The sequence below is a fragment of the Podarcis vaucheri genome (assembly GCF_965113315.1).
Source record: "Podarcis vaucheri genome assembly, chromosome: 12".
NCBI lineage: Eukaryota > Metazoa > Chordata > Lepidosauria > Squamata > Lacertidae > Podarcis > Podarcis vaucheri.
In genome coordinates, this window is record NC_138750.1 from 32,474,506 (window position 1) to 32,488,895 (window position 14,390).

Sequence of the window (14,390 nt, forward strand, 5' to 3'; positions counted from 1 at the left end):
GAATGTATAGGGCTAGAATGAGAGTCTTCAATTTCCACCATAGTAAGATACTATAATGCACTAATCTGCTGCTTCCAACCTCCCTTTTAGGAACGCCAGGCAACTATGAAAAAAGAAAAGGATGGTTCCCAACAAACAAACAAACTAGGTGATCGGAACAAGATGCAGAGAGCAAATTCTGTCACTATAGATGGGCAAGGCCTTCAGGTGTGATTACTTCTATTGTGTTTAAAATTGTGTACAGCTACTCTTCCAACGTTTTCCCATGTCGCAGAATGAGTTCGGCCCAATATGGGGCCCCAGCATAAAATTGTAGCATCCGGTTGCACATTTCAGATTATCCAGTTACAGGGCAAAACTTAGAACAGGGGTGGAGAGTCTGAGCAAATGCTCTTGTATAATGTTAAGATGGTAACAGGATGGTTGCCTTCTACATATATTTGCGCCAGTATCTCTACCTGCAACATGGTTTATAAAATCATACCATTGCCTCGTTTGCCTTCACACAGAACAAAATCGCCTCCAGGTGTCTCCATGTTATCTTCTGTTAGGAGTGAAGAAGGCACTAGACTGGTAACGTTGAAGAGAACATTTTCTGCAATAGAATATAAACGCACAGTGAAACTCTTGGCAGATTCTCCAGTTCCTTTCTAGGAATGCCATCTGCACAGGACTTTCAAGCCTGCTTTTCAAAATTGGTAGAACATTTTGCTTTTAAAAGCCCAGTAGGTGAGAAGGCAAATCATTCGCTGGCTGTCATTCACATCTGTATTAGCATATATCCTGATCAGTGATATTTCATTCCAGTTGTGTGATTGGGTTTCAAACATTTAACAAAAACTTGGCTGTTATATTTAGCACAAGTAAGTTCAATTGTATGGGTTATTCCCTATACACACAATAATTTGTAAAGACCTGCGCTCTGATTGGCTGAATCATATACAATACAAGGGTGACCTCTTTAAAAAAATAGCCGTACAAGAACTCCTTCTCCTACCTCAGACACCTCTCCTAAGATATACTAGAAGCCAGCAGGTTGCAATATGTTTGTATGAGATTAAAACGTATATCCGCATAGCTATTTATTATTATCTGAGATATCAGCAATGATTCCTTGTATAACTAGTAGATGCTTTAAAGCCAACATGTGGAAGCAAACAGAGAGGATCTCTGAGCAAAAAAAGGGAAGCAGATTTAGCATTATACATAATCCTATAATGGCTTGTGTTTTAACACATGAAATATAACAGTATAACTAGATGTTCAGTTTAAAGTGGATTCTATGCTCCTGTGACAATGTACGGACTGGTGAATTCGAGTAGTTTCCTAAATGTGTTTCTAAGCTTATCCTGGCATCAGAGTAAGGAAAAGATAACATTTCCCAGATCTGCTGCAATTTTTTAAATAAAAAAATTTGTATTACAGAAAGAAAAGTTTTAGAATATTCATTAATATTTTTATGCTGCTAAAAACATAGTCATATAAGACTATGCAGGCAACTCAGTGGCAGAGGAGATTGCTACTTAGGTACAACTATTATTAATCATAGTTAAGCACATTCATCTTATTTCTTTCTAGCTTAACCAGCATAATGATCAGGATTATTATTTCTAATTAGAGGAAGTAATATATCATGTATAACCTTAGGATGAGCCTCATTAATTAACCTGAATCCATAGAGACTTCTAAGAGGCAGTCCATCTTTGTCACAATGAGAACCATTGGTTTATCCTTCATTCACAGGAACAAACACCCCTGGAATTGGACTAAATAAGTAGAATTGATTAAAGCTCTAGATGAGCATTAAAGATATGACAGTTTTTGATAACAGGCTGTAATGTTATGCTATCCATGCAGAAGCATATGGGACTCAATTCATAGGCCTCCCCCCCCCCGCCGCCCCCATTCAAACAGATAATTGCCTGGGGAGCTGAACAGGGTCCTGAAGAGTGCTGTCTTTCCTTAATAGCAGAGAAGTGGGAGTTACAGATGTTGTAGGGCTTAAACCCTGTTAAAAATTTAAACTTTATTAAAAATTTACACCCGTCAGCCAAGAGCGCTAGGGTTAATAACCTAACAGGATTGCAGCCATGAACAATGGCTTGGATCCTGAGAACCATCAGAAGCGGCGAGATGATTTCTCCCTTCAGAACCCCACATCCCATCCCATAGTGTTCAGAAAGTCTCCTTGGTGCTATGTAGATGTTTTATGGGGGCATAGGGTGCTACAAGGGGGAGAGGTAGGAGGGAATGAGAAATGAGGGAGTGTGGGAGGTGTGGGCCCTTGTCTGTGACTCCAGCCCTAACCAATTGTTCCTGATGACCCACCAGAAATTTTTGACTGGTCTACATAGGCACCCGTCTAAATCAAGGGGACAGGCAGCTCAGGAATAGGGGACCTGGGTTCTTACACATGTTGTTGGCAATCATTCTGAATTAAATATTATATATATATGTGCACCAGACTTTAATATCTTTAGAGCAAATCATCATAAAACTTTTTGGAATGTACAAACACTTTTAAAAACCTTTAATTGAGGTCACAGCTGAATATAAGTCCCCTGAAACACAGAAAGGAGAAATAATGATAATAATTTCTTTATATGCCACCATCTGGCTGGGTTTCCCAGTTGTATTTACAGCCAAACCAGACAATGAGAATTGTAAGCCTGTCCTAGACCGATAGCACTATCAAGCTCGAAAAATTAAATACATTTTGGTGGAATATATTACTCGGTGTGAGTTATGAAGGGATCTTCAAGTGCATTGTTTGGATATTTTTTTTAAAAAACTATAACTCATGGATGCTTAGAAATTACAGTCTATTTGTTAACAATGATCTGGATGGCCATATGTCAAGTTTAGGGTGGGGGGAGCCCGGTCTCCCTACGGTAGGTAATTGGTCAACAAGAATATGAGAAATAGCATGTGATTAAATTAGCAAAGGCAATAAGGGTTAGAGGAAGAAAGCAGCAGGATAACAGCTTTTTCAAGAGATCTAGTTCAGTGGAAATACATTACTGAGGGAAGTATAGATATGGTAAGTATTAAACTAAGTGTTGGTTTGATAGGGTGGAATGATAGCATAACTTAACATAGTTATAAGGTAACAACATGAGTATTATGAATAAAGTATTTAGGATCGTTTTGAATAGTTATTAAAATTGGGAATAAATGATATTAAAGTTGCACTAAGGAGCTGATTTAATATTATCCAGTTATTACATTATACGCTCTTATTACATTAAACACCATTACATGGTGATGTGTTGAATGAAGTATGGATTTTTTAAAATAAAAAATGTATTTATTAATATCATTATTATAAATTAAATGTCTATACCGCCCTTCATCTGAAGATTACAGGGAGCTTTATAATATACAAACACAAAAATACACAGTAACAAAAACAAAAAGCAACCGCACCAGAAACGTTTTAAAGTCTCAAGTAGTGTAACCTTGTGTGAGCATCAAAATAAAAACAAATTTCACTTATATTTTAACAAAATGTTTTAGCAATGAGTTAGTGTCACACATCCACCCACCCACCCACTGTAGATATAAGGAAAATCAGAATTAAAAACTCAAGATTAATGGGTTTCTGTGGCAATTCTCTTAGATTACACCTACTCGGGGTACTCATCCGCTTCTAGTTTTCGTCAACCCTAAGAGTGGTGGGAAACAAGGAGAAAGGTATGCATTTATTGCTCATGATTCTTTCCAATGTTTTTCTGTGAGGAAGTCAATTATTTGTGTTAATACTTGAGAGGGAAAATGTGTGTCTTACATTTCATCCTCCCCTTCTGATTATGTGACCCAGTGTACATTACTAGCAATACAAATGAACTAGGACAATACCAAATATTTAGATTTTTTTGTGATTATTTTGCTAAAGACAAGTCTTCATTCACAGTCCTACTAAAGTCTTCCTCCCTGCCCTACTAAAGATGAGGGTAAACAAGAAGGTGGGATGGTGACCAAGGAAATAATCTGTTACCGTTTCAAAGCCAAATAGTTTCCTAAGTAAAATGATACGATTCAGTATTTTAGGTTTTACTGCAGTCAAGCAGTATATCAACCTTAAAAAGTAACAAAGAGAAATGAAAGGAACCTATTAAGGCTAAATGTTGCTGGTGGAAGTTCTGGAAATCATAAACTTGGACTGCATACATACATTTAAAGCACGCGCCTCCCCGCAAACCTGCTAGGAACTGTTGTTTCCCCCTCACAGAGCTACAGTTCCCAGCACCCTTAACAAACTACAGTTCCCATGATTCTTTGGGGTGTGGAAATTTGCTTTAAATGCCTGGTGTGCACACAGCCTTGGTTTCCTTAGAACCAGGAAGCATAAGCTTAGAAAGCCTCAAGGGTATATAAAAAAAAGTCTAAGTGGAACCACAAAGAAGCATCTCTCACATCCTGAAAACGAGGGGTGGGCATCTTATTTGCATTTAATTCTGAATCCTGGATGTGGTTCCTGGGAGGAATTTTGGCCTTGCCAAGCAAGATCTGTACAAGGGTGCATAAGTTAAAGCACTTTTTGGCACTTTAGTGATACAGACATTTTTCAAAAAGTGCTGTAGACAAGCATGTGCTAAAAATAAAATAATGCCTATATAATTATCATATGGGGATGCAGGTGGCACTGTGGGTTAAATCCCAGAGCCTAGGACTTGCTGATCAGAAGGTCAGCGGTTCAAATCCCCACGAAGGGGTGAGCTCCCGTTGCTCGGTCCCTGCTCCTGCCAACCTAGCAGTTTGAAAGCACATCAAAGTGCAAGTAGATAAATAGGTACCACTCCAGTGGGAAGGTAAACGGCATTTCCATGCGCTGCTCTGGTTCGCCAGAAGCAGCCTAGTCATGCTGGCCACATGACCGGGAAGCTGTATGCTGGCTCCCTCAGCCAATAAAGCGAGATGAGTGCCGCAACCCCAGAGTCGGTCACGACTGGAGCTAATGGTTAGGGGTCCCTTTACCTTTTACCTATACTTATCATATAAGGAAAATGTCACAATATGAGGAGAAGGGAAGCTGCTTTTCAAAAACAAAAAATATATCTCTAGTTTAAGGAAAATACATGGAATGGGATGGGGGTCTTTATGACTAACAGATTTAAACTGCAATGAAAGGTCATGATTTTACCAGCGCTCTCCAATTCCAGTGTTTTGTGGAAGGAGGCAGCCTTGTAAGAGTTAAATTTATGTCTCCAAACTCTAAGGTCGATGCCAGCTTGGGGGGCGGGGGCAGAGAGAGAGAGAGTGAGAGTTCTGTTGTGGCTGACGGGTCAAGGTTGTAATGCCACAAAAATGGAAGGTTGCATAAGAATCAAGATGGACCTTTCACTCTAGTTGTCTCGCAGGCTCTTCCAAATAAATGTTTCTCTTTTTGGAAGACTTTATTAAATAGATTAGCATAGCATATTAACTCCTTTTTTTTACTCCAAAAGAAGACAGGGAAAGCACTGATAATTTGTGGAAAAGTTCAGTCCTGTTAAAACCCCAAGCATATCCACCTGTCAGAAGTCTAGTTTAGTCATCGTCATTGCAGTATTTCATCCATCCATGAGTCAAACCCAGTCCCCCTGCAGTGGCTTCCCCCTTCCTTTGGATCACGTCCAGGCTAGGAATAGTGCATGAGTTTGGTTTCCCAAGGATTTGACTGGCATTAATAAACATTTGATAAATGATCAGGCTGTTCAGATGTGACCAACTTACAAGAGGGTGCAACTTAAATAAGAGATGCGGCTACGTAACTTTTTTCTGTTTTCATGCGTTGTAAGATTCTTATATGCAATCATAATGGTTAAACCAACACACACTAGTTGATTCAGCTCAGGTGGGCAAGATTTTGTTCAATCCAAATATCTTGGTTTAATTTAGGATTACCAATTGACTAGCTAATAGGGCTTGCTAAATAGTTCTCCTTTTTCCCCACAAATACAGAATTTACAGAAAATTTCAGTATCTTTTGAATCCTCGTCAAGTTTACAGCCTTGCTGGAAATGGGCCAATGCCGGGGTAAGTGTAATCCTAAATGTCATCAAACATGAGCTTTTTTGGGGGCGGGGGGGGGAGAAATGCAGCGTATTATTTTCAGTGAATTGGCAGCATCAATTTAACTGCAGAAGCAATGCATGGAGAGATATGACACACACCCAAAACTGGTGTGAAAGTTGCAATTTGTCCTTAAATTTCACTAACTCATAGTTCCTTTCCCTGTCTAATTCTTTTACTTTATCAGCATGCAGATCATCTTTTTCCTGTACCCTGAATTCCCCCCATGTCAGTCGACTGGCTCTTTTTGAAATCCATGCCTTCTACCCCTCTATTCTTCTTGCTTCTCTATTCCTTCTCCTTCCTGTCTCTCATTGTTTCTTAGCATCTTACTTCCTGGGCAAACGTATCTTTTATTGACTGAGTTTCCCTGATTCCCATTGATGGAAGGTGAGTGGTCCTGGCAGGGTTAGAATAACTCTAACAGTGTTTGGCAAATATGTAAAGGAGATAAAACACGTAACTTTAGAAATTATCTGATACTTAACAATGAAGTGAAGAGAAGTCCGAGGCTTGGCGGAGCCTAAAATAACTGTGTACTATATATATATATGATTCTTGTAACAGCTATGTTATATGCAACTTATGTAATCTAGACTGTATATATGTATAATCAATGGAAAATTAATAAAAATGTATAAGAAGGGGGGGAAAGGAAGGTGAGTGGTCCTATAGCTGGGGAGGTGACTGAGTTGTATTCCCATTGAAGAAACCTGTCTCCTGGATTCTCTAGTGAGGGCTTCTTTGAGCACGAGCACCTCTTCTCAGGCTCATCTGCATCTTTCCTAGGAAACAGATATTTTGCCACTGTGGTTCTTCCCCTGAAGGTTAGTTGTCTGGACTACTGTAGTGTGTTACAGGCAGAGCTGCCCTTGAAAGCAGTTCAGAACTTTAAGCAGCCCAACACCTAGTTTGACAAACAGGTGTTAGCTCCCAGAAGCATTTAAGTCCCAACAGGACAAAATACTGCATTACTGGTTTCTAATTTACTTCAAGGCTAAATTGAAGATGTTGGTTCTTGCTCTTTAAAACACACACACACACACACACACACACACACACACCATACAGCATGTCTGAAGCTCTTACTATAAAATGACAGCCCCACAGAAGCCAAAGAAATTCCTCAGGATTACTGAGATGCATTATGTGAAATAAGTTTCTGTTGTGGAGTGGCAACCACATGAAATACCAGCCTGTTCTGTCATCCAGGCGACTTCAATATAGTCCCCACTGCACTCTGTGGGCCTTACTTCTGAGTAGATGTGTGCAGGATTGCACTGTGAATATATTTTTAAAAGGTCTGCAAGGATAAGGTGTAGCGTACAGCCACAAGAGGGCAGTGTTCAGCGAAGACTAAAATTTGAAGTACTTTCCCATTCTCGGTTTCTGCATTTAAGAAACTGTGTTTAAAGTCCAACTTGTCTTAGAAAAGTTAGGGAAGTGACTTCAAGAAATTTCTGATTAATTATCTAGCCAATATTTCATGGGGGTTTTGAAAAAATCTTACAAAAATTAATATAATTGTCAGTTTCCAATAAATATCCATATCTGCAATTCTGTTGTTCTTCTAGCTGTACACAAATCTCTTTTTGCAGAATGCTTTGCAAATATGCTCAGTTCAGTGGGAACCATCTTGCAAATAACAAGTCAAAGGGTGGGTGCCACTCTCACACACTACTGTGCCTTTGCCCTACGACTGCTAGCTGCTTTCCCCCCTCCCAATTAAAGCGCTATCCATTTGTAGCCCCACCCATTTTAAAGGCAGCTGCCCTGAGTCTATGTTGTGACAGTTCGGTGTTTTGACAGCTCCAAACAATGCCTGTCGTGGGACCACCCTTGGAGACCTCTCAGAGACTCCAGCTGCTTCAATACACACAAGCATAGGCTGCAACAATCTTGTCTTGTGCTGGCTTCCTGTGAATTTCCAAAGGAAAGTCAAGGCGCTAATTCTAACCTTTAAAGTGTGTCATTCCAGATGACCAAGCAAATCTGTGGCTGGAAACACTTCCACTTAATGAGTTGATTGTCAGTATTTGACCAGCATGTCCCACAAATTATTATCAGTGATCCAGAGTGTGACTTGCATGGCACAGAGGAGGAGCTACACTGTGGTATAAAGGTAAAGGTAAAGGTACCCCTGCCCGTACGGGCCAGTCTTGACAGACTCTGGGGTTGTGCGCCCATCTCACTCAAGAGGCCGGGGGCCAGCGCTGTCCGGAGACACTTCCGGGTCACGTGGCCAGCGTGACATCGCTGCTCTGGCGAGCCAGAGCCACACACGGAAACGTAAGCGGTCCCTATTTATCTACTTGCACCCGAGGGTGCTTTCGAACTGCTAGGTTGGCAGGCGCTGGGACCGAACAACGGGAGCGCACCCCGCTGCGGGGATTCGAACCGCCGACCTTTCGATCGGCAATCCCTAGGTGCTGAGGCTTTTACCCACAGCGCCACCCGCGTCCCAACACTGTGGTATAGTGAGAGCTATAGCAAGCGGGCACTGTGGTCTAAACCGCCAGGCCTCTTGGGCTTGCTGATTGTAAGGTCGGTGGTTCAAATCTGCATGACGGGGTGAGCTCCCATTGCTCTGTCCCAGCTCTTGCCAACCTAGCAGTTTGAAAGCACGCCAGTGCAAGTAGATAAATAGGTACTGCTCCGGCGGGAAGGTAAACAGCATTTCTGTGCGCTCTGGTTTCCGGCACGGTGTCCTGTTGCTCCAGAAACGGTTTAATCATGCTGGCTACATGACCTGGAAAGCTGTCTGCCGGCTCTCTTGGCTTGAAAAGTGAAGTGAGCCCACACCCCATAGTCGCCTTTGACTGGACTTAACTGACCAGGTGTCCTTTACCTTTACCCTTTTTACCTATAGTGAGAACTAGTGTAGTATAATGATTAGAATGTTGAGCAAGGACCAAGAGAGCAGAGTTCAAATCCCCACTGTGCTATGAAGCTCACTGGATGGCCTTAGGGCCAGTCACTCCTCTCAGCCTGACCTACCTGTTCTGGGGAACAATTTAAGCCACCTTGAGCTCCTTGGACAAAAAGGTGGCATCTAAAGGCAGCAAATAAATAAATAAGTGTGCTGCCGGTGGAGGCTGAGTACTCTTGAGGTCTGTCTTCTTTATCTTACTACTGAGCAGGTCATGTGTATTAAACTCTTTTTGGGGGGCTTATTAATGCTTTGCCTAGCACAGAAAGGCTAGTGCAGGGGTCTGCAACCCGCGGCTCCGGAGCCGCATGTGGCTCTTTTACACCTTTGCCGCGGCTCCAGGGCGGATACTAGCGAGGGGAGGAGGCGCATTGTGCGCCCCGACACTCCCCACTGTGGCGGGCGCTGTACTGGCTGTGACGTCGCATTGGGGCGGTGCGTGCGTTAGTCACGCACCGTCCCGACGTCACCTTCCCGCCCGCTGTCAGATCGCGGCTCTGGAGATATATTTGTTTTAAATGTCGCAATGGTTTTGCGGCTCCCAGGTTTTTTTTTCCTTTGGAAACGGGTCCAAGTGGCTCTTTTTGTCTTAAAGGTTGCAGACCCCTGGGCTAGTGGGTCTCTGCTTTCCTGGGTCATTCAGGGAAAATAAAGGGCAATGCATTCAGTAATTTCCAGTCCTCCAGTAAAAAAAGCTGTGCTTTAGTAGTAACTTAACATTTTAGTAAACACACTTTGTAAGTTTGAGAGGCCAAAATGAACCCTTCAGTTAATATTAAGAGTTGATATTTGAAAATTAGTAATGAGAAAAGTAGTGTAAATTGGAGAATGATGCAGGCTCAACAGCTGAGCCTAAATATGAAAAGTACCGTATATTTATAAAGAGCCACAGTTAACAAGGTGACGTGAAAATTGCCATTCTGATACACTGCACAATTTGTAATGAGCACTTGTTTTTACCCTGAAGCGAGTTTCACTGTTCAGTGGTTATGTCTCTCTATAGGAGCCATCCAGCTCTGTCAACAACTGTTACTGTAGATTTAATTATGCTGAAGCATTTGAAATTCAGTCATTATTTGCCTTCTAAGTGAACAACAATTGTGCAACTGGCAGAGAGGCCACCATTTTTCCTAGAAAGATTCCATAGTCCACTCCGTTCTATGCTTGAAATGTCTAAATCATGCTATCTTAAACTCTGGCAATTGGATCCCCTCATTGTTGTATCTGTGTTATTAAGAATGCTATATTTGTGCAAATTAAGTTTTATCATTCAAAGCTTCTTTCTGTCCACTCGGAATGATACACAAGATTGCAACATTAGTTATTTGGGTCTTCTCTTTTCCTTTGCGAATCGGCTGACCTTTTCATTCTGTGTATTGCCTTGGATGAAGAATGGTTTACTCTTAACACCATTTCTGCCAAAGGCATATGTCAGAGTGGTACATAAATCAGATTACAAAGCACAGGTTCAACGCGTGCATAAGAGGTTAGCACATGTGGCTAAGCACAAGCCAAGATGTTCCAACATGCAACATGCCCTCTGTTGCACAGCTGTCTGTGTGGTAAGCAGCCCAGGTTCCAGTGCAAGCAAGGACTCCATTGAGCAGATTGGCTTCACAAGGCATGTTTGCTCTGGTGCTGTTGCCGCTAGAGACAGAGGCAGAGGCAGAGCTGGCTCAGCATCAGACTGGCTCCCAGTTGCCCTTCCAGAATGGAGGGACTCCTCACTCACAGGAGGTGGTGTCACTGCAGTCATTTTTCGGCTCTGGGCATCTAGTGTCTCTTGGGTAGAACGTTCTTCTCAGAGCCTGCTTGGCTCCTCCCTAGGATCTGAACCTCAATCTTCCAGCTTGCAGCCTCTACCCTAAGAATTAGACATCTCCTGGGACCCACATCCCTCCACCCACAGACTGCTAGGCCCACTGGGGGTCATCCAGCTCCCCAGTCTGCTCCTGTTTCTCTTCCATCAACTGATCATCCTCTCCACGACCGGACAGGTATAATAGAGTTGGGCTACAAACTGGGAAATCGTCTCTCCTCTCCTGAGCAATGGCATTTTGAGTGTTTCGTTGCCATCGCTGCTATTGACAAAAGACACTCAAATCATGATTTCCTACCACAGGGTACGTCCATCAGGTCTTTTCTCTTGTTTGCTGCCATTTTCTGCTTTCTGCTATCACCTTCCCCTTTTAGAAAATATTGGAGGAGAAGAGGGTGCATAGATACTGGAGAGCAGGGTTGGGGTTCAAGGAGAATCATGGCAGGTGGCCTGCTTGAGGTGGGTCATCTCAATTCTGCATTCTGCCATTCAAGCCAGCATGCTCATATTTGTAGGCATCAATAAATGGCCACCAACAAAATCTGGGTATCTTGGTACAGTGATGAATCTAGAAGGATGTTTAAGGGTGCTGCCAACTAGGAATCACTGGTGCTTCCATTTGTGGCTGGCCACCACCAGTTCAGTTTATCTGAGTTGGAGAATATATGTGTCAAATCTGCATAGATAATAGATAAAACCAGAAGGACAGGAAATGAGTCAGATTAAAATGGTGTGGAGACATTATCTGCCTGTGGATCACAGCTATATAATCAAACCTATATACATGGACCACAGACTTGTGTAAGGGTAAATGACACAAACCTACTCCTGAAACTTAGGGTGCCTGGCCCTGTAGACTATCTGGATGTAATCCACTCTCAGCGGTTTACATGGAAAACAGGGTCTAAGTCTAGAGAAATAGTATTGTGCATTGTCTTTGTGTGCATTGAATTGGAGGATGGTTGGAAGCTTATAGGTGATGTCTTGGGGGAATGACAAGCAACCAACCATTTCCTTATGATAAACAAGTATAACTGCTACTTTTAAATTAAATATCTCTTTTCTTTATTGCTTGTAAAATGTTCTCCTTATTCAGGGGTTGGCAACCTAAGGCCCATGGGGGTCATTTAACCAGCCCATGGACCCCCACTGTAGCACCCTGCTTGTGGTTAACGCTTAGCTGGAATGAAATATTCAATGCAGCAATAGAGAAATTAAAATAATAATTTATTTGTCAGACAAATAAATGAGAGACACAGTAGTATATGGTTACCAAAGCTCTGCCCACTCCAGCCCTGATGGCCAGCACTTATATTCCCTCAGCCCAGCCCCCTTGCTCCTCCTTTGGCTGCCTCTGTCCAATCAGCCTGGTTGAAATTCCTATTGGCTGTTTGCTAGAACCAATCATAAAAGATACACCCATTTCCTATTACCTTTTATGGGAGACAAAGAGCTATATTTCCTTCTATCCATAAATGGCAGACAAGTAGCCATATATCTTACATTTGCCTTGACCAGGCACCTTAATTATCAGATCATCTTTGCCCTATTGCCCTATTGCCCTATTCACTCCAAAACAGATGGCTAATGGTTTTAATTTTTAATCTTAAACAGAGATCTTGGGTTCACCTTCTCACACACCATCAATGAAATAAGAATCTAACATAAGAATCTAACATTTCTTACTTTCTAAATCCTTTGCATAATTACATTTAAGCCAATATATTTCATACATAACATAGATAGATTTTTAGAAGGAAAGGCCTTTTCAAAGTAAAAAGGAACTTTAATAAAAACAGTTTCCAAAAGCAACCCCTTAGATCTACACCCCCCTTTCAAGCCAGCTGCTGTTTCTAAAAGCAACTTCTTCAATTTACAACTCCCCTTTCAATCCAGCTGCTGTTTCTATTAGCTCTTGCCCTTTAACCTTAGGAAGATGTGGCTCAAGTCTAATGGGAGGCACATGGTATTACAATAAATTTTACTATTTACCAACTCTTAATTAGTGTTTTTGCAGCTTGATTGTATTCTGTAATTTGTATGGTCAATATGACCTTTTGCTCCCAGCCTGTAATTTCCTTTTACAACTTTAAGAAACGTGTCTCCTGTTATAAATTGGGGGGGGGCTGTTCAAGGAGATAAACATCTGCCAAAGTACTTAGCCAGCTGCTTTATGCCTGGCATGAGACATACAAACATTTGCAAATATATTTTTTAAGCTCATTTTAAAATGCAGGCCTTGATCTGATGCCTCACCACCACCTGCTCAGGGACACCTGTCGCCTACTCAGTTGGCTCTCGTGTGCTGCACTAAACCGGCGTAGAGCAGAGCAGGCTCCTTCAGCCAATGGGAAGCTGCGCACACCTCCTCTGCCCGGAAGGAGTGCCGGAAACAGCACACACACACACACACACACACACACACACTGGCGTCTGTAGGACCATGAACCGGTCCAAGCCACAAAAACTTTGCTGACCCCTGTCCTTATTGAACTAGGGATGAACTTCCCTTAAAAAAGAAAAATACATGAATAAGAATTATATATATAATCTCATGACTCCTAATGCCATTTTTGGAATTCAAGTATTGATTAGGGCCCATATTATCAAAATTGCTCACAGTCAACCTCAGTCTACTATTTCAACATGTGTATCTGTTCTTCAGCCTGCGACATGCATTTCTTCATAAATTTGTAAGCTATGGCCAGTATAAATACATTTGCCCTTGAAATGTATCTATTTCTAGTTTATGCCTGCAAAAATATTGCCAGTAAATTATGGCTGAGCAGGTGCTGGCCTATATCATGTTCATAGCTGGTTTCTCTCTTCAGAATGAGTAGTGATGTTACCTCTCATTATTCCTCCTGTCATTGATACTGATTTCTTTCCATGTTCTATTGTGTTTTGTCATTAGCAGATAATAAATGGTGCAGAACTGGAAACTTATGTGACTTATCAAGTGTGTTTCACTTAGAACGTGTACAGCCCAAGTAATTTCACCAAAAAAACCAGTGGTTTATTTAACAGAAGTAATTTATTTTTCTTTCACTGTATCTGTCATCTCTATTTTATGAGCATACTAGACACTCATGAAATTTATTGATGGAAACACACAATACACCAGTAGTTTAGATATATATACATGTGTGTATCTTCTGTGATTACACATGTGCATTTTTTAATAACAAGTGAATTACTGATCTACATATCAGCTTGGAACTTTATCAGCCAAATAATCTGCTGTAATAATTCTTTTAATTCGTTTTTATTGAAGATTTTCTTATGTTACAAAGCAACCAAATGAACAAGGAATGAACAAGGAAACGTAGGGTATTGCGTCAGCATCATGTGATTAGGCCCTTTATTGTACATTTATTTATTTACATTGGCATTGCACTGGAGGGCCCAGTGCCTGGTTGGTTACAGTGTGGTTTGTTTGCATGCATTAGGTGGTGGTTGTTGGGTCAGATTAGCAATATTGATTCATATGCTGTTGGGGCTAGGTCATTGTCTGCTTGTGCTGTGTATGTGATAAAGGGGAAACCACAATGGGTTGAAGACACCCTTTGTCCCCTTGCTAATTTAAGT

At 41.5% G+C, this 14,390-nt stretch overlaps 1 protein-coding gene across 6 annotated transcripts in view; it reads left to right on the forward strand.

Moving 5' to 3' along the window:
- DGKB (diacylglycerol kinase beta) overlaps nt 1–14,390 on the forward strand; it is a 303,881-nt gene that overhangs the window by 147,357 nt on the left and 142,134 nt on the right. For all 6 annotated transcript variants that reach the window (XM_082193914.1, XM_082193916.1, XM_082193913.1 and 3 more), the window contains 3 exons: nt 91–207; nt 3,620–3,693; nt 5,944–6,018. In XM_082193914.1, the coding sequence (XP_082050040.1) occupies nt 91–207; nt 3,620–3,693; nt 5,944–6,018 (266 nt within the window). The remainder of the gene's footprint in view (nt 1–90; nt 208–3,619; nt 3,694–5,943; nt 6,019–14,390) is intronic.